At 41.4% G+C, this 20,612-nt stretch overlaps 1 protein-coding gene across 6 annotated transcripts; it reads left to right on the top strand.

Annotated features, from left to right (window-relative positions):
- The first annotated feature begins 338 nt into the window (after nucleotides 1-338).
- Nucleotides 339-20,498, top strand: sfi1 (SFI1 centrin binding protein). 6 transcript variants are annotated; one of them, XM_079511092.1, is made up of 30 exons: nucleotides 339-801; nucleotides 1,900-1,971; nucleotides 2,295-2,405; nucleotides 2,547-2,641; nucleotides 2,742-2,859; nucleotides 2,988-3,090; nucleotides 3,224-3,380; nucleotides 3,522-3,680; nucleotides 3,792-3,865; nucleotides 4,024-4,115; nucleotides 4,234-4,300; nucleotides 4,476-4,606; nucleotides 5,190-5,271; nucleotides 5,875-6,053; nucleotides 6,149-6,224; nucleotides 8,122-8,217; nucleotides 8,305-8,381; nucleotides 9,744-9,846; nucleotides 9,960-10,056; nucleotides 11,183-11,343; nucleotides 11,458-11,532; nucleotides 11,788-11,862; nucleotides 12,674-12,850; nucleotides 13,296-13,513; nucleotides 13,594-13,677; nucleotides 13,967-14,114; nucleotides 14,212-14,278; nucleotides 18,156-18,294; nucleotides 18,436-18,535; nucleotides 20,091-20,498. In XM_079511092.1, the coding sequence occupies exons 1-30, from the start codon at nucleotides 650-652 to the stop codon at nucleotides 20,232-20,234; spliced, it is 3,429 nt and encodes a 1,142-aa protein (XP_079367218.1). In that variant the 5' UTR covers nucleotides 339-649; the 3' UTR covers nucleotides 20,235-20,498. The 6 variants fall into 6 exon arrangements, with proteins under 6 accessions (XP_079367218.1, XP_079367219.1, XP_079367220.1 ...); XM_079511093.1 differs by having other exon boundaries at nucleotides 3,519-3,680; nucleotides 18,159-18,294; XM_079511091.1 differs by having other exon boundaries at nucleotides 340-801; nucleotides 3,519-3,680; nucleotides 3,795-3,865.
- Nucleotides 20,499-20,612: the final 114 nt, after the last annotated feature.

Raw genomic sequence — 20,612 nt, 5'->3', positions numbered from 1 at the left:
CTGAGTCCAATAATATGTTCTGCACTGACTGTGTGGCCTTATGGTTAGTTTATTAATAGCTAGTTAATACATAGGTCGAAAAATGTGTATTTTGAATTAATTATTAGTATGGACGCTGACATGTAGTTACATTGTTTGTGTAAGGTTTAATCGGCATTTCATTGGGCACCTATACTGCCTTTGGGTGTGTTTGATTTGAGTCATGAACCAGTCCGCAGCTGGCATAGACGCCAGTCCTCTTCTCTCCTCCAACGGAATACAAAGTCCCGCCCATGCGGGCTGCCAGGGGCTTGCAAACACGCGTCGTCATGATTCAGAAAGAGACGCGGTCCAGATTTGTCACTAGTGGAAGTAAACAAAAGGTGTAAAACTTCAAACTTTACAAGTTTCACTTTAAATAGTTCACGAATAATATACACGTTACGTGCTGGCGTTATAACGTTAATTGTATGAAGTAATACAAAGGGTTTTGTTGGTTTATTTTGTTGCTAAGGTTTGATTAAAACGTCGATCTCTGGAACCGCTACAACGTGACAGGTGGTTGCGTTGAACACCAAACAAACCCGGGTGCTTGCTAACTGACAACTGTTAACTGTTCCTCTGTAGTTGACTGATTTGGTGTCGTGTCTGTCTTTGATGGCCCCGCACAATGCAAACTAACAGAAGAAAGCCAGATCTGGTGAAACTCAATAAGCCAGGTGGTGAAATCAAACAAATACGCAAAATCCTCACCCGAAAGATCACCTATAGAGTTGGATACAACTGGAACAAAGGTGGAAGACTAAAGGAGATCAGAATAAGGTTATTTTTATATCACGTTTCTTTGTTGTTTTCTAACCATACCAGCCTTCGATCAGAGTATAATAGATGCATTTTATCGAGTCTGACTTTTACATTCGCATACATAATGCAAAAGTAAAAATCGATATAATACATCTGAGTCTTGATCCAATTGCAAGGCAACCATACTTGGATGACATTTATTTAGTTTAATGAATACAAATTATATAGCAACAAATATTACTGCAAATTTAAATAAATACTGCCCCTTTTAGTTTATACTGAAAATAAGTGTAATAACATCTCTCTGAGGTATGATTGGAATGGTATGGTAGAGGTTTGGACTGAGACTGTCCTGCTGAGCTAGTAGGCTACAGTGCTGGCAATGATGCTAAAATGATAAGAAAGCCCTATGGGCTTGTTTCCATTGTGTTCCTGTGTTTTTGGAATCAGACTTTCTCAAAGTCTGGCCCAGGGGTCCAGATGGACCCTTATTTGTAACTCTGAAAGGCCCCTTTCCACCAAAAGAACTTCGGTTCTAGAACTGGTTCCGTCCTAGATTCTTCATTTTTATATACAGCTTTTGTCCCCACACGTCTCAATATTTGCCATTGACAATGACAATGAAAGGAGAAATTAGGTCAAATGTCTGCCAAATACGTAAATTTAACCAACCAATCACATACATTCAGTTGTTCATGAGATGATGTATGATAATGTATAATGATAAGAGCGCCCCTCACTTCAAGTTCACACGGGTGTGATTGTTTTGGTTCCATTTCCATTTCAGCTTTTAGGGTTGTGATTGTGAACCAATTCATTTTCAGTGGAAACACTGAACTGGTTCAATATTACTGTAGGCAGGAAAAAATAACTGAACTGGTTCAACCCCGGTGTAAAAGGGGACAAAGTGTACCTTTGGACCCCAATCTACATTGTGTATTAATGTTGTTTTTACAGACCGTCACCCCTGGTGGTCACTGGACCCGACGTTGAGAACCAGTGCATATAATCTAGACTAGAGGGCTAATTTATGTTTTATAATCTGATTACGTAATCCTGATAATGTAATCAGTCTGACACTCTTGACCCTGCCTATAACTTTCTTTAACACTGAAGGCATCTGGCAAGGAAGTTCCTAAAGTTATGGATGCTGAGAACGTTTGGGCGAGTTCATCCTCATGAAGCCAGGTATCATTATTTACTTCATAATATTAAGTGTAGTTTCAACTGTTGGATTGACCGAAATGTATGTGTAGCAATTCATATTATAATGTTATAAACTTAGAAGAAAAAAGTCCTTAAGCACATCTACGGGGGACAGGTACATCAGATAAATTAACTGGAATAGTATGAAAAAGACTGCAATCCCGCACACTTCACGTCTTCACTTACAGAATTTCATTGAGGCATAGAAGCAGCAACGTTTGGTTCCGTCAGACCATCATCAGACATGAAGGTCTGACGTTGCTGCTTCTATGCATATTAATGTTATAAACCGTTACATTGTCCAGGTCCCACTACCGCAGAGTGCTACTGCTCAAAGCTTGGGAAAGTTGGAGAAACGAGTGGTGGACATCCAGGCGTGAGTGGGGCCTCTCAATGCGAGCGGAGTGTCACTACAGGTATAGTAAACGTGCCCTTATATCTCTGTGACACAGACGAAATCATGTTACAAGCTGATATCTTATAATTCCCTTAATATCGTACAATTCCCTTGTCAAAGCTTTCCTTTACATGTGCTAACAATGTCGCATATGTTTTAGGTATCACCTTTACAACCGGACCTTCTATTGCTGGCAAATGTTTGTGTCTTTGCAGAGAGAGAAGAAGAAGAAACTCCGGCGTGCACAATGTTTTGGTATGTGGTCTGGGTGATAATGACTTTATTGGAGTTTGTGAAACCTAGAAGTCTGTCTCTTGCTGTCTGCAACCAGTGATTCATTTTTGTTTGTTAACAGCTGATAGGCAACAGGTGCGTCTGATTTGGCACAAGTGGGAGCTATTCCTAGAAATGAAGCAAATTAAGGGTAGAATGCTCGAATGTGCTCTTCGGCAGAAGAGATGCACAACTCTTATGTAAGATAATAGTTTGTGTACATAAAAAATACATTTTCAACCATGGCTGTATTAGAGCACATTATATTTGCTCTAATACAAATAAAGTGTGCAGGTCATAAACATATTTAAATGTTTTTCCTATGCAGGTCGGCATGGAATAAATGGAAGGCCAAGCTGCAGCAGCACTATAATGTGTATGCACTAGAGGATCAGGCCTTGCAGCAATGGGCTTTGATGCTACAGGGCAGGGTAACCATGCAATCCATCATACACACCAAGGGTTGTGTATACAGTTTTATATCCACTTTTTGTCTGTCAGTTACTAATCTTCAAGGCATGTCCTTATACTTTGTGGGGTATGTGTATCGATCTCCTACCTCAGGCATGGCTTCTGTGGAGAACTATGTACATAGCTGCCTGTTGTCAGAGGGAGAAACAATCAAAGGCTTCACTCCACTTCATTCATGGGACACAGAGAAAGGCACTCTGTACATGGGCTACTTATGTACGCTACCGCCAATCTAAGAAGAAGTCTCAAGGTAATTTTATATTGACTGCCGTCAGTCCACACGAAATAGGCCTCTTGATTATCTACAGTAAGAGATGTCCAAGTACAAGTGTGACTGTGACGTTATTCGTACACTTTTCCCCTAATGTTGCTGTTCTGACTGATCTAGAAGAGGCTTTGCATGGCTGGCATCTCAGAGTGCTCAGGATGTATTGGGATACGTGGCACAGTGAGCTGTGTGTCAAACGATGTGAAGAGGATCAGTGGCAAGCTGCAGGACATTTGGCCAAACGGAGCATCCAGCGTAGAACACTGGGGTGCTGGAGAACTTGTATCCCAATACACAGTATTCAAATATATTATTTTAAACTATATCGTTCTCAATGAATTTTGGAGTATGTAAAACTACAGACACATTGTTGTTGTTTCTTGAGCTTATCAGTAGATGTAAAATTGTGCAGTGAGGAAGCGGAACAAGATCAGATGGCAGGTCAACAACAGGCTCATTATTTACTGGTAAGAACCAAGAGCAGTAATAGACAAACATGACTGTAGTATACAGAAATCAAATTATTGTATTTAAAGCTATCTTCACAGCCTCCTGGGTTGGAACTTGCAAGGGCTGTCCCTAGTAAAACCCATTGACTGAACAAAACTGTCGCTGTTTTTCACAGGTCAAATATTGGAGACTTTGGCAGAAACGTGTTGAAGAGGCTGAAGACGAGGCTCTTAACTCCCACATAGAAAAGGCCATGTCACATCACAGGTGTGGCTTATTGTTTTCGTTGTATCATCTTTTACAGCACTTGTCATTTGTGCCATTACATGCATCATGGAGTGTATTTTTCGGTAACGTTTTGTTCTTAATGCCTCTACCTCAATAGTGCCTCAGTCCTGAGAAGTTGTTTCTACCACTGGAAGGTGAAGCTTGCTTGGCATAGACACAAGCAGGTATTCACATTTTTCATTATAGGTGTATCCTATTATACCACCACTAAATCATTAAGATCATATTATGAGGCTAAACAATTTGGGCAAATATTGTCTCATATCACTTTTATATGCTTTATTGTTTTCGGTTGATAAATCCCAATTACATTGTGTATTGTCCCATGCTTCTGAATAGGGGTTGGAGTGTCGAGCAGATGCCTGGTTTGCTGAACACAGATTGCCACAGTGTTTCAAATCCTGGGTTGAATTTACCCTACAGAGAAGACTTTGCAGGGAGATGAGACAGAAGGCAGAAGTGTATAATCGGTGAGTCACCATCATTTTAGGCATTTAGCAGATGCTCTTAATCCAGAGCGATTTACAGTAAGCAAGAACAATACAAGCTAATACATCAAATACATATAAATGGTCATCAAGAATCATAAGCAAGCTAAGAACCTGATATCTGTATAACAGTAGATTATCTGTACAGTGAGGCTATGAGTATACATTAAAGAGTGCTATGTGCTATGTCTACATAAAATGCTAAATTATAAATCTAATAAAATGCTAAATTATAAATCTAAAGTACATACGTTTAGCCCATCGCATACTTCATTTAACTCTTTTACGGTGTGGCTCCTCTGAGGTGAGCCATCTAGAAGAATGTCTCTGTCTGTGGGTCCCAGATCTATTTTCACAAATGTTTTATACTTTTTGAAAGGTTCAACTTTAATTTCCTGAACAAAAGACCTGATCAGGCTTTGGAGTTAATGCGTCATGTCACAGGCCACCCTACATTGGGGTCACACTGTTCCCATGTAGATCCACATGATTTGTTTATTTTAGACACTTGCCCTTCCTGACATGACAGCACTGAGCATGGTTTCTTTCTGTATTGACTTTACAGACAGTGTCAGTACACCTGGGTCTTCTACAGCTGGTGGGGAGAGACAGAGAAGATGAAGGAGCAGAAGCTTTCGGAGAGAACGGTACAAAGCTTTAATGTTCTTCATAGGGTTGCAATAGTTAATTAATTTATTATTAAAACATAATGGACGTCTTTACTTTATAGGCGAAAAGCTTAAATTTTTTAAAATAGATAATCTTCAAGCTATAAAAATATATTTTAATCCCGACTCCAGCTTTGTGTGTATTTGTAGCACGGAATGTGATGATTTGATTGGCTGATGTTTGATGATAAGAGCGCCCTTCACTTCACACGAGTGTGATCTCTTTTGTCATTGTATAATATATTTGCACGTACATGAAAATTGTCCTGTGAGCAGTGAGAAGCCATTGTACGGCGTTCGGGGAGCAATTAGGGGTTAAGAGTCTTGTTCAGGGACCCACATTGCTGACCTGGCCTGGAATGGAACTTGCAACAACCAGGGCCTCTGGCCCAGGCGGGCTCACTAACCACTCAGCCATGGCAGCTAGTTGTAGTTGATCTACAAGCTCACAACATGTCTCATCACGACGCATTGTGTGCTTGTTGATCACCTATAACAAAAACAAAAGTTCCTCATCAATGTGGACATGTTTTGGTTGCAGAGCAGACAAAGTAAATGTGCTCATGACCCTGTTGGTCCTAGGCCATTCTGCATGAGGAGCAGTGGCGTGCACGCAGAGCCTTTGCTTGCTGGAGGCAGCGTACACAGCAGCACATTGAGGAGAGGAAGAGACAGACCTCTTCAGACGTTCTGTACCGACACAGGCTTCTCCAGAAGACAATCAGACAGTGGAAGGACAATGGCACTGAAATACAGGACAGGTGAACAGAATCCTGCTAAACTGGATAGTGTCTTAAGAAAGGCATAACGGGCTCGCTAATCTTTTACATTTTTCCGTTTTGTTTGTTAATTCTAGGAGAACCCAAGAGGAGCAGGCTTGTCGACATGGTGAACTGCACCGCATGAGATGGGCTTTCGATCGCTGGCACAAGGTAAGGTGCCTCTCTGTTTGTACGCTTTAATCTCTCAATACATTTACCATATTCACACGGTGGCCCTTTTTAGATATTCTTTATGGCTTTTTTGCCTTTATTTGATAGGGTACAGTAATGTGACAGGAAAGGGGGGGAGACATGTGGCAAAGGCCGACGGGCTCGGGACTCGAACATGCGGCACGCCGTCAGGCTGGATTACCGGCCTAAGTGCCTGGACCGCACAGCCGAGGCCCAGGCACGGTGGCCATTTGCGCCCCTCCTATGCCCAGCTTTCTGTGTGCGCTGTGTACCCTATAGTGATGATTTGATTGGCTGAGGGCTTAAAAAGTGAGTACAGAAAAGTGAGAACGCCAAAAGTGATTGGCCGGAATGTGATGATGTATGTATGATGATAAGAGCGCTCCTCACTTCACACAAGTGTGATTTTTCTTTTACTTCATACCGTGTGAAGTGAGGGGCGATCTTATCATCGTACATCAACCTACATCATCTCATTCCGGCCAATCAGAATTTGCGTCCTCACCTTTATAATAATAATAATAATCTTTATTTATAGAGCACCTTTCAGACACAAGTGTAGTTCAAAGTGCTTTACATACAGTAAAAAGAAAAATTCACATAAATGCAAAAAATAGAACAAGGGTAAAAACAAAAGTAATAGCTTCAAATCTGGTCAGTAGAATTCGTTGAAATTAAGAGTACATTTAAGATAAGGAATCATGAAGGAAACAGAATCAGTTAAAGGCGAGGTCATAGTAGTGGGTTTTTAGCCGCTTCTTAAAGTCATCAACTGAGGTTGCCAGTCTGATATGGAGAGGAAGAGAGTTCCACACCCTAGGTACGTAGCTGGCAAAGGCAGCTTCGCCGTGTATTTTGCCATTAGTTGGAATTTCGATCAGCCGTTCAGTACAGAGTGACCTGAGGGGGCGAGCTTTGTCTTCAATGTTTGTGTTTACACAAATACTCAAAATTGTCCATGGAATTTAATGTTTGTGTAGGACAAAGTTTGTATTAGCACATACACTAAAAGCTGGACATAGGAGTGGATATCGCCCTTCAAAACAAAATATATATATAAATTATATATTTTTGAGTGGTGCAAACCACTCCAACAACTGGCTTTGTACCCGTGTACCCGTGTTTGTTCGTACCAAAAAAATCACACCCGTGTGAACTGAGTGGTGTAAGGTTTTATATAGCATGATCAGCTGTGGTCTGACGTAATGTCTGACGTTAAAGATCTTTGGCTAGGTAGACTCGTCTTCTGATGTGATGATTTGTGACCATGAAGTTGATTCAGCTGGAGTTTTTGTCCGATGTGAGGTATTATATAAGGTAAGGTATTATATAGCCTGATCAGCTCTGATCTGACGTAATGAAATCACACCTGGATGTGATTTCACAACTGGCTTTTTTTGTGCAGAGAAAATGACCATGGTTGCTACGGTCATCCAGTTCACCCGGGTGTGATTTAATTACGTCAGAAATTATTTTGAACATAGCAACCATGCTCATTTTTTTCTGCACACAAAAGCCAGTTGTAGGAGTGGTTTACACCACTCAAAAACGAGCATGGTTGCTATGGTTAGCAACCAAAAAAACGAGCATGGTTGCTATGGTTGGGGACGTCACTGACATAGCTGATCAGACTATATAAGACCTTGCACCACTCAGTTCACACGGGTGTGATTTTTTTTTATAATGGCGAATTATATATATATATATATATATATATATATATATATATATATATATACAGTATACAAGGAATAACCTATTCTCTCATGAACATTTTTATACCATGTTGTGTACGTATGTGTGTTATATACACTGTTAGTGTCTTCAGTTTAAAATTATACAGCAATTGTGTTTATCTCTCTCATGTGCACATCAGTTTGTTCAGCACCAAAGAGATAAGAGAAGAAGACTGGAGCAGATGGGGAACTATAACGAAATGAAAATACTCAAACATTCCCTAAACGTCTGGAAGGTACACCAGGCACCAATGGTAACATGAATTCATGAAGCTGGGCCAATAATCATTTCACTGAGCTCAAACACATCCATGTATCCACAGGATCACCACATAAAAACAGTACAGGTCTGTGGCCAGGCAGAGGAATGCTACAGAGTGCAACAGCAACACTTTCTCAGGTAACAACAATCACTACTTCATCCCACGATGGCACCACGAGTCGAGAACAGTTGACATACGAGCTCACAACGTGTTGCATGTCGGCTATTTTCAACGTGCGGACCATAAATTAGGCTTAATTTTCAGTTTTTTTCTTAATTTTTTCTTCTTAATTTTTTGTTTTTATATAATTTATTCCACATAAAAGTGTTGTTTGCCAACCTCTTTAAACACACATTTTTAACTGCAAGGCTTCCCCCAGCATTCACGCCAAAATGACTCAGGCATTTGGGGGAAGTGCTTTGGAAATCTTTTTAATTTAATTTTCAAATTGAATACATACCATTTGTGACATGTCGCCGTCCTCAGCGTGATGATGCTTATAACGCTCATAATGCTTATCACGCTGAGGAAGCCTTTGACCAAAATGTTTGTGATTTGCCCATGCCATCTGAATATTAGTACCTGAAGGACACTTCAGAGAGTTATTTTTTGCTGATATTGAACTCTTCTGAGCTGTGCACCTGGTAAATACATTAGTTGATTACTTGTGACTGAGTTGTGTTCACATTTTCTTCTACTTTGCGTTCCAAAATATTCTCTGTTCTCAAACCATGCTGTATTCTTTTTGGGCTAGGGATGGGAATTATCAATTAATTCATTAATTGATAGTTGAAGTTTTGATAACCTTATCGATCGATTAACCGGTTAGTTGATAAGCGGCGTTTTTGTAAAAAAACTGAGAATCTTAATTTCCCTCGATAAAACATAAAAATCTACATTTTGCTGATACATGGAAATAATACAAAAGGCATATTATATTCCTAAATCAAATATTTATTTGACCATTGACGATACAGGGCCAGGCAATGGCATCTTTGTATGTGCGTTCCTCGCCCACGCACGCAGACAGCTTTACATTCACAGAAAACCACCCAATGATAGAACCACAGACTTTTCGATTAATTACGATTCATTATTAACTGTTAAGTTTAATTAACTAATTTCTTAACGGCGATTAATCGATTAACTATTAACATCCCTAACCCTTTCTTTCTATATAAAGTTCTAGAACTGGTTCAGTTCTAGATTCTTGGAACCATGGTTCTTTCACGGAACCGGCGGACATTTTTCGGTTCCTAACTTTTAGGGTTCTGAACCAATTCATTTTCAGTGGAAACACTCTTAGGCGAGAAAAAAGAACCGAACTGGTTCGACACCGGTGGAAAAGGGGCCTGAATGACTATTAAAGGCTAAAGTCAGACTTTTAACCACTTGAACCAACCATATTCTGGGGGGAACATTAGCTAAAAAGAGCAGGGTTTAAGTGGTCACAGTCAAAAACTGATCTTGATGGTCTCCGTGAACCTCTTGCCTCTTAGGAGGAGTTTTGCTCTGTGGAGGAAGAACACAGTTCTTCTGGCTCAGATCAGAGTCAAAGAGCAGAGGGCACAGAATCACTTCCAGCATGGCCTTCTAGCAAAGGTAACAGAATAACCTGCTGATCAAGCTCCCTGTAGTGTTACCATCGCTATTGTTTTGCCATGGTTTATGCACAATTATTAGTTATTAGTTGGTGACATGCACAATGTTTAAAGGTGTTTCTTGCATGGAGGAAAACGACCGTGCATGCTGTGTCCAAACGCCACCAGCAGGGGGAAGTGTTGAACAGGGTACAGAGCTGCATAGATCAAGGTAACAATATCAGATGCTGCAGGGCCAATGTGCTACATTGACATAAAGGTGTGTTCACACAATCCACCTTTAAAAAAATATATAAATAAATAGGCACTGCCTTTTTTAAATGTATTTATATTTATAGTCCATACCCGACTATTGACCAACACCGTCTCATGGGCCAACAGCAATACATCTGCTACATACATCACAAGCTCTGTCTGGAGAAAGCCCATTTAAAAGTGTTCTTCTTTACACAATGCACATGCACCGAGGGTCTGCTGAGCATCTCCTGCTGAGCACGAGAGCTGACTGGCGGGAAGGAGAAACACAGATCTTTTATTCCAAATTTCACATCTTCAACTAGTTTAAACGTAACGTAGCAATATTCAGCAGACAGAAGGCTAATTTCCAGTTATAATGAAGACGGCAGACACATTTGATTGTAATTGGTCAGCTGATGAATATCGATTATGTGCATTTCTCAAATTTTTAACTAACCTCAACCTTTGAATTGAATTTGGCCCCCAAAAATCTCACTGAACATGTGTAAATACCTGAAGCCTGAAGTAAACTTTAAATTGAGCTTTCCCCAGAGCTCCTGGTTGTGATGATTAGGGGTGGGATCCTGTTGGATTGTATCGACTCTGTCTGGTTCCTTCTTAATGATTCCCTCTTAACGGTCCGATTCCATAACGGTTCCCTATAGGGGTTTTCAAATGGTCCTTTAAAGGTTTGTAATTCCCCCATTTGGTTCCATATGTACACTCTCAGAGTTATAATGGTCCTTGAAATTAAAAAGTTTGAGAACCACCAGTATTGTACTGTAATTGTATATCAGTCAAGTCCACATACCAGCTGAAAGTTTGAGAAATCCAGTTCCAGAAATGGTTCTAAATGTAATGGATGCTGTGCCAATGCTGTTGTCCCAGGAGACAGAAGAGGAGGATGGTGTTGGTGGTAAATCAGGTGTGGATGCATGACCGCCCCACCTCACCCCAACCAACAGCGGTATGGACTACAGAGCATGCCTTCATAAAAGGCAGATAGTGTGAACATGCCCTAGGATATGTGTGTATAGTGTGTGCATGCGTGGTGCAACAATTTACCATGCGTTGTAAATCTTTTTTTTCCTTTCAATAAGTGATTCTACAGGGGGTTTTCAGGAGATGGAGAAATGGAACATCAGTGGCTCAGAAGGAGAGTGTAGACATGGAACATGCCAAACAGCACCACCACTCCAAACTTCTTTGCAGAGTCATGAAGGCATGGAGCAGACATCACTACCAATACCAGAGATATGAGGTTAGTATTCCATTATCCTTTGTTTACGTATTTGTTCACTTGTACTATTTGTCACGTGCCACTATTTGTCACACTCTTATTTCAACTTATTTTTATATTGATATGATTCCGTAGGTGATGAAGAGGCAAGGAATGTTGTTGCTGAGACTGAAGACATACCAGACCTTTTTTGAACAGTGGAAAACTGAGGTTGGCTAGAATAGAGAGAATATGAGTTCTCTTGTTTACACAGAGTAGACTGTTGACCTGCCTGTTAATCTTTTCAACTTCAATAACATGATCATGACGAGCGTCTGTCTTGAGTAGATATTAAGGTGAACAAGTATCGGTGTGCATGTGTATACACCTATGTGTTAGTATTTTCACTTCTAAAAAATGTTAATTAATTGCAGTCGAAGCAAATGTTTGAAAGTAGTAACTCAAGTGATTTACTGCCCCTCACAGCTGCAGCACAGAAGGAGAGAAGCTGAGCAGACCAAGCTTGCTCTTTGGCACTGGTCCCTAAATCTGCAGGCCAAGGTAAACACCTGCTGACTGCTCTACAGTCTATGGCTGACTGACAGTATTTCCCTGAGAATCAAGGATATATGGGTATTGCTGTCACCTTTTCAAAAGAGCAGCTATGTTACTGTGCACCATCATCACTTAGTAATAACTATTAAAGCTATTCTTTTTCTTTTTGTCATAAATCAATGCTATTGAACACCCTTTACCTCTTTGTCTAACTAACTCCATGAACCTCAAACTGTCTGCCAAACCAGGTAACTCCACCAGAGGGGGTGGAGTTAGCTGGTTTAGCCCTCTCCCCTGCTTGGCAGAGCAGCTGCAGAGGCATGAATCCATTGTCAGCTGTTGGGACAAAACCTCCTAACTCCACTTGAGCTGGATTTTCATCCATCCATCTTCAACCACTTATCCGTAGTCGGGTCGCGGGGGCAACAGCTTCACCAGAGTGCTCCAGACTTCCCTCTCCAGAGCAACATTAGTGACTTCCTCCTGGGGGATTCCGAGATGTTCCAAGGCATCCTAACCAGATGCCCGAACCACCTAAGCTGGCTCCTTTCCAGGCGAAGGAGCAGCGGTTCTACCCCGAGTTCCTCTCGTATGACTGAACTTCTCACCCTATCTCTAAGGGAGATGCCAGCCACCCGTCGAGGAAAACTCATTTCGGCCGCTTGTATTCGCGACCTGGATTTTCATTACTTTCCTAAAAAAACATACATTTTGGAGTTAGCTGGTTTCTGCCCAACAGTAGAGATATACATTATGTGCTCTTTCAATTTAAAGGGACTTGCCTCGCAGTCATTCATTCCTTCTTGGCCGTCTGTAGGTGTTGTTTGCATGGAAGCTGTGGCTCACAGAGCAGCACAGGAAGCAAGAGCGTCAGGCCAGAGCGGCCCACTTCTACAGAGACGAGCTGCAGAGAGAAGGGGTGACATATATCCTCACACATGCTGCTCACATGGGCAGCCTCACCACTAGCTTAGCACAACGGAGTCAAGAGCAAGTGGGTTCATAGCTGTATGCGTGTGCTTACAGTTGGGTGCCACCGATATTGTCCCTTATCATTTGACCCATTTAGGCCTGACCTCAAAATTTTTAAAAAATCCTTCTAAATCCTCCAGTTTTCTGAAATAAATATTTTCACGATTTTTCAAAAATAGCAGACCTACAAGCTCGTAGCGCGCCACTCGGTGGCGCGCTATGAGCTTGTAGATCTGCTATTTTTCAATAGCTAAATTATAACATAATGTTTAAAACACCAAAAGGGGTTCCCGCCCAAAATGGGTTAACTGTCCTTTTGCGCAGATCACACAAACCTCAGCAAAAAGAAAAGGACAATATCGATGGCCTCCAACTGTAGCTGTATGTGTGTGCTTACATTCATTTGGAGGTGTACATTTTTCCTGTCTCATCATTATTTTAAAATAAATTATGACAATGTTCCACAGACCACACAACACCTCCAACAAGTGGTCCAACGCTGTGCCATGCGATGGAAGCACCGGGCCTTGTGCCGATCACCCAGCGTGCGAGAAGTTGGAAGATTGCTGTGTAAAAAGAGCGTGTCCTTCTGTCTGCCGGAACCCGACTCAAAAAGCATGTCACACGGAGTGACATGGTCTGCTTCTGTCGAAAAGGGGGCTGGAGACAAAGTGCTCAGCCAGCTGTGAGTATTTGCCAGTCTGCAGCAGTTTCACATTGGTAGTCTTTATTCTGAACTAACCGATATTTGTTACTCGCACACAGTGCTCTGACTCGAACGACTAGACTTCAACCTCGTCGTCCAAAAGAACTGCTGGACTCTCCTATAAAAGAGCTGCAGCACAACAGGTATACAAGAAGGCTCTTTGCCAAACTATGAGAGGTATACGCATGTACATGGCAGTGCAGCGTGGTTCAAAATAAATACAAATATCACATGTTGTAAACATTGCATGCTGAATTTTAAATATTGCATTTGGAAAAATCCATAGCTCACTAAAGGGAAGCGGTAGTAGCTCCAATTTCTATCTCTGCTAGCTCGTAAAGACACTCTTGCTGTATGTGATTCCATAGCCAGCAGCATGGATCTGATTTCTTCTCCATACAGTCAAATCCTGGTGGTTCCCGTTTCTTCCAGGGCTTTAGCTGCGGTACAGAGCACCATTGTTCCTGCACCAACATCCTCTGAAGCTCACACGTCCTCTCTGGATTCACTTAATGGATTACAGAACCAAGATGTCCTTTTACCACCATCTGCTTTCATGACCACCAAAACTCAGGCCAAGGTAGCCACTAGTCACTCATCTTTTCTCAGATGTGTGATCTGTCTTCCACTGTGTGCACATTGTTCCCTAACTTGGGCCATGTGGCCTCTTTTTAAAGGTCGGGAAAAGCAATGACTCAGTGCTGCTACCCCCTGAACAGTTCACCTTCTCATCTCATTATTCAGGTATGGTGATCACACTTTTAAATACTTTTTCTTCCGATAGGGGAAATGTATCACTAGCAAGGTTATCTCAGCCGTCTTTCACTAACAGACCACTTCACCCATTTCTTTTCTTTTCTTTTCTCTTCCAACAATTGGTCTTAGAGGGATATTCCTACACAGGCTTTTGTGAACACCTCAGAGAGTTTTTAAGTTGCTTGATTCAGTATAGATATTTGATATTCATTTTAGCTGTATCTATTTATTTAAAGTTTGGGGGATCTTTTTATGCATCTTTGTTTTTCATTTTCAAAAAGGGAAAAAATTAAAAAGTAATTGAAAAAACACTGTCTCATTACGTATTAGAAGGACATTATCAGTCACCAGAACCAACATGGTTAAAATTGAGTTTGAAGTTACAATGGGTTAAAATAAAATGAATATCAAATATCTAAATACTGAATCAAGCAACTTAAAAACTGTCTTATCTGGGGTGTTCACAAAAGCCTGTCTGGGGTGTTCACAAAAGCCTGAGTAGACGATAATTTTTTTTTTTTTTAAAGTGAAATATCCCTTTAACTAATGCTCATAAGTTGACACCAAACTGGTCAGGCTACTACTTGGCCTAACTCCCAGAACCCACCTCACCCCCACTTATTTTGATAGGTTGGAATGGCTTAGGGCTGACGAGTACAGCAACTTGCAATGGGCCTGGTCTTCAAGATTCGCTACACTACTAAGATACCCATGTACCTGTCTAAATACTTCCTTAATGTCAACGAAGTCCATCACAACACCAGAGGGAGTTCCACAAACCACATTCAACCCAGATTCGGCTCAAACAAGTGGTTAAACTAATTTCGCACCAATGCCACTAAAATGTGGAACGCCCTACCAACAGCCGTAAGAAATGGGAATCCCTAGACTCCTTCAAAACCAGTCTCTAAGGGGCAATTCACACTATGGTCCCGGGTGCGCACTCGGGACCACTTGGCAATGGCAGATCTTGTGGTAGTGTGAATGATGCGTACCGTTCCCGGGAGCGGATCGCCCAACCGTCCCCGAGACCGCATGGGGGGCGGGTCTCTGGACCGTTGAAGTGTATTCAGATACGGATCGTTCCAATGTGAATGCATGCGTACCTAAAGAAAGAAGTGGACTGTTTTTTTTCGATGAGCCAAGCGTCAACAACAAAAAAACACAGACGCTGCACGACGCGTAACACCAGCGCATTTCTCAACGCCGCCCGTCTCCTGTTGAATCTGCTATACGCGCAGCACCGCAGTACGCGCTGATCTTGATCTTGATCTTGATCTTGGACTACACGTGGCAGCGGTGGCCGAACGGATAGCGGCGCGGTCTAGATACCGGAAGGTTCCCAGTTCGAACCAGCCGTCCGACACGTTAAAATTACCACCGCTGAAATGCCCTTGAACAAGGCATCAACCACTACGATGAAATGTGTTCTATGAGCAGGGCCTGGCTGGAAACAAGTTCTTGAGCTTAGCCCAGATACCCTGGGTAAATATAGATTTCATTTCATTTCATTTCATTACGTGGCTCTTGGGCTTTGCTTGGCATAGTTTCCAAAGTAAAACAAAATAATAATAATGCTAAAGTAGAATCCATAGCAAACTAATATCAACACGACACTGGAGCACAGAACTGACTGAAACAGTGAATAGCAGGCAGGCTGACAGTGAAGTAGTATAACGGCAAAGAGCCAAAAGAGGCATTGCAATGCAGTGTGTCTGGATTTATTGGAGATAATGTCGCAGAGTTGATGGCCAGTGTCCGTTCGCGCCAGCCATCAAGCACACCGCAATTTGGAGGATCAAAGTGTGTTATGCAAGTGTACCCGGGTGCGCTGTTGAATCTCGGGCAATGTGAATCATGGCCATCGGGGACCAGGCAACCGTATTCGGAAACGGTTCCAATGAAACGGATTCAGTCCCTCTCAGTGTGAATTGCCTATAAGAGCACTTAACGGGTGGCTGCAATTCGAAACTGGCCCCTGTAAAAAAAAAAAAAAAAAAAAGGTAAAGACCCTCCCCCCCTTTTTTTCTATACTGTACATATTTTCCATATTTTAAATGGAGGACCCTGATCTCATTCTTAGTGCTTTTTCTGGTTGGAACTGTACCCATTCTACAAACTGTTAATATATATTTTTTCAATCAATCAATCAAACCATTTCTATCTACTTGGCTACCAGTAACATCATTGGTTTGTTAATTTCAAACAAGACTTCAAACCTTTTCTCTTTTTGTTAATTAATGCAATAACAGGGCTTCTATTTCAGCATACTAACTTTCCAGTGAGGGAAAGGCTGTAGTTTCTATTAGCTTGATGATGTCAGGCAGATTTCTGAACTGTCCATAGCCCACCAAGGACAAAATGAAGCCATCCTTGCTCCAGAAAGCGCCAATGTTCCCATCTAGACCACCGGATAATCAGCAAAGACCTCCGAACATCGCACGTTTTATCCAAACCATGGAGAGCTCCGTAGATTTCGAGTCATTCAGCTTTTTAGTCGGCCTGTATAAAGAGAGGTGAACGGCTGCGTGTTTGCGCAATCCGGTCTAGGATCGGTAAAGAAGGAAAGGCCAAGCAAAAATAAATCAGCGATCCGGTTTGGTATCAATAATAAAGCTTATCAGATGGAACGTTACGCCAGAAGCATTTGCCGGTTGGATTCCAACTGTCGGAACCTTTCCGCCAGAAGCAGTACATTTGTTAAATGCCATTAACAATAAAGAGACAATATGACGTAATGAGTTACAGAATGACGTAAGTTTTCCCTTCATTGTCAATGGAGTTTATTAAACAAACATTGAACTAAAGACAGACATTAAACCTGTATATAGCGCCCCTCAAAAACGCCATTGACAATGGACAGAGTTTAATGTTTGTTTAGTCGCTAACACAAACATTAAATGCCATTAACAATAAAGAGTTTAATGTTTGTTTGTCTGTTTGTTTTACATCACCATTACTTCACCTAATCATAGCAACATGAGCTAAACTTTAATATATTAGCGCCCCTCACTTCACACGGGTGTTATTGTTTTATATCTATGCACTGCCCCACCTTGTGGAAAGGCTTACTGACACAACATGTAGTCCAGGAAGGAAGTGAGACCTCACTATCTAAAACCACATTTTACACACACAAAAACCCCAGGAAAGTGTTCTAAATCTTCTAAATGTCATTAACATAATGTTTTATTGCAAAGGGGTGAAGTGAACCTCATACGGTAACCTCCAGAACTATTAAAATGGCAGAAGTAGTAGATCTATAAGCTCAAGTGTTTCAAGCTTGTTTGATCTGCTACTGTGGACTTATTCATTTACGGAAAAAAATACAAAGAGTTACAGTTGGAGGCTATCGATATTGTCCTTTTCTTTTTGCTGAGGTTTGCGTGATCTGCGCAAAACCCCTTTTGGTGTTTTAAACATGTTATAATTTAGCTATTGAAAAATAGCAGATCTACAAGCTCATAGCGCGCCACCGAGTGGCGCGCTACGAGCTTGTAGGTCTGCTATTTTTGAAAAATCGGAAAATATTTATTTCAGAAAACTGGGGGATTTAGAAGGATTTTTTTTAAATTTTGAGGTCAGGCCTAAATGGGTCAAATGATAAGGGACAATATCGGTGGCACCCAACTGTAGAATATGGAGATAAGAGGTTTCTGCCCCACAGCGACGATATATACATTTGGCCTCTCTGGGTGCTTGATATGCTCTTGTGGATGTACTAATTTGTAAGAATAATAAACAAATGACATGATGCAACACTTCAACATTTTAAAATCTAAAATGGCACAGATTCTTTCCGGTTTTAATGGGTTAATATCCAAAGTAATCTAGTGGTCCATTGTGGTGTCTATTTTTTTTGCAGCAGCATCCAGCAAAGATGGTGACGTGAAAGATGTGCATTCCGAGGCAGAGTATGCTGATCCAACCTTGGCCCTAACTGGAGAACTGCTCCGCATTCGTGTGGAGATGAAGCACTTCCACCAGGACAGGAAGCAGCTCCAGTAACAATTACAACCTTATTTAGCTTGCCTTGTGCTGTTTCTCTTACTTTGTCGGATTTCATTTTGGTCCCTCTTGCTGCTGAGTGCTGACATACCAATATATGTATTGAGGTTGATTTGCATGTGCATTTGTGTGTGCAGGGCATGGAAGAGGTTGAAAGATGTACTGAAGAACTGGCTGCAGACCAGTGGAAGGGAAGACCAGATGGATAAGAACACAATATGTCAAGAGTTGGAGCTGGTAAGCATTCATTGAAGATGATTTGTGGCTAATTTATGCATTATGTCACCATTTCGGTTTAAAATTAGATATTTCAATGTAAAATTTAAAATCACACCCGTGTGAACTGAGTGGTTTAAGGTCTTATATAGACTGATCAGCTGTGGTCTGATGTAATGTCTGACGTAATGAAATCACACCCGTGTGAACTGGGTGACCATAGCAACCATGCTCATTTTTTTTTGGTACGGACAGACACGTAAACTAACAAAGCCAGTTGTAGGAGTGGTTTACAGTACACCACTCAAAAAGAGATATGTCACTGTTAATTAAGTTTTATTCTAATTTGTACTATTGTCAGTAGATCACAGCAAATGGTTGATGGTTTGACCAGGTTAAAGGAACATTTCACCACTGGAAGAAACTGCAGTCACTCAATGTCAATAGTATTTGAGGTATCCGGACGTAAAAACAAATCTGTTGTTAACAGTAGTACAATTTGAAATTTGCACCCTCACTTCACATGGGTGTGATTTTTTGTATATCTATGCACTGCCCCACCTTGTGGAAAGGCTTACTGACACAAAATGTAGTCCAGGAAGGAAGTGAGACCAGTGCCTGTGATGTCACAGGCACTGGTCTCACTATCTAAAACCACATTTTACACGCACAAAAACCCCAGGAAAGTGTTCTAAATCTTCTAAATGTCATTAACATAATGTTTTATTGCAAAGGGGTGAAGTGGCCCTTTAATAAATATCGTTGTGGTCGGGTGTTAACCTCATACGGTAACCTCCAGAACTATTCAAATGGCAGAACTTTTGACTTGGGAAAAAAAAGTATGCAATATGGGTGCTTGATTTGCTGTTGTGGATGTAGCCCCATATGTGCCCTCTCCCTACGCTCATTCTGTAGCTCCGAGATGAGGTCACACACAGGGCTCCTCCCACCCCGCTCAGAAACGGCTCATGTTTCCACAATTCCACGATTCTTACCTTTTCTAAACAATTAATCAAAAACGTGAAGTGGTGTGAAGGGTTTACACTAATTCAACGTCAACAACGCCAAAGAAAATCCAACTTTAAACGGTTACACGAGCGTCTAGCGGTTGGTTTAGCATGTTTTTCAAGGAAGTTGAAAAGCTTTAGCGCCTCCCTGGTCGAAAATTTCCAACTGACTTCAGTTCACTCGACATGCACGCGCACACGCACAAATCCCTTGATAAACATGGAAGCGGCTGACTAAACCAACCGCTGTAACGCTCGTAACCGTTTAAAGTTGGATTTTCTTTGCCGTTGTTGACGTTGAATTAGTGTAAACCCTTCACACCACTTCACGTTTTTGATTAATTGTTTAGAAAAGGTAAGAATCGTGGAATTGTGGAAACATGTGCCGTTTCTGAACGGGGTGGGAGGGGCCCTGTGTGTGACCTCATCTCGGAGCTACAGAATGAGCGTAGGGAGAGGGCACATATGGGGCTATTGTGGATGTAGTCTACGGACTAATTTGTAAGAATAATAAACAAATGACATGCAACACTTCAATATTTGCTTTAATGTGTTGTTCACGTTTCCAGTTGGAGGAGCGTATCAGCCAGCTGTCCACAGAACTGGAGAAGCGGAAGCCAATCATGCTGCTTCATGTTGCCAGGATCCAGCATTTAGAGACCCTGCTCCACAGCTCCACAGGGGATGCCTTCCTTAACAGGGCACCAAAATGAAAGACTTAAAGATGCTATGATGACATCCACAAAAGTGGCAATTAGGGGATATCTTCGGACCATGTCATAGCAAGCAAATCTCAACTGTTTTTAAGGACAATAACGAAAGAAGTGGAGCAGGACAACAACGAAAGAAGTGGAGTAGTCAAAGTAAATCTTTTCCGTGCTGGTTATTGCCATTTGCATTAATTTCATTGTTTAATTGTGTTTTATGCTTGGTTACAACTTGGATTGTAGTTTTTTTATATACAATAAATTATAAATACTGTTGTTGTTTGAATTAATATTGTTCTCAATTCCCATTGTTAGGAAAAAATCACACCCGTGTGAACTGAGTGGTGTAAGGTCTTATATAGACTGATCAGCTGTGGTCTGACG

Source organism: Electrona antarctica, assembly GCF_951216825.1.
Source record: "Electrona antarctica genome assembly, chromosome: 9".
NCBI lineage: Eukaryota > Metazoa > Chordata > Actinopteri > Myctophiformes > Myctophidae > Electrona > Electrona antarctica.
This window is presented reverse-complemented; position numbering and strand designations above follow the sequence as displayed.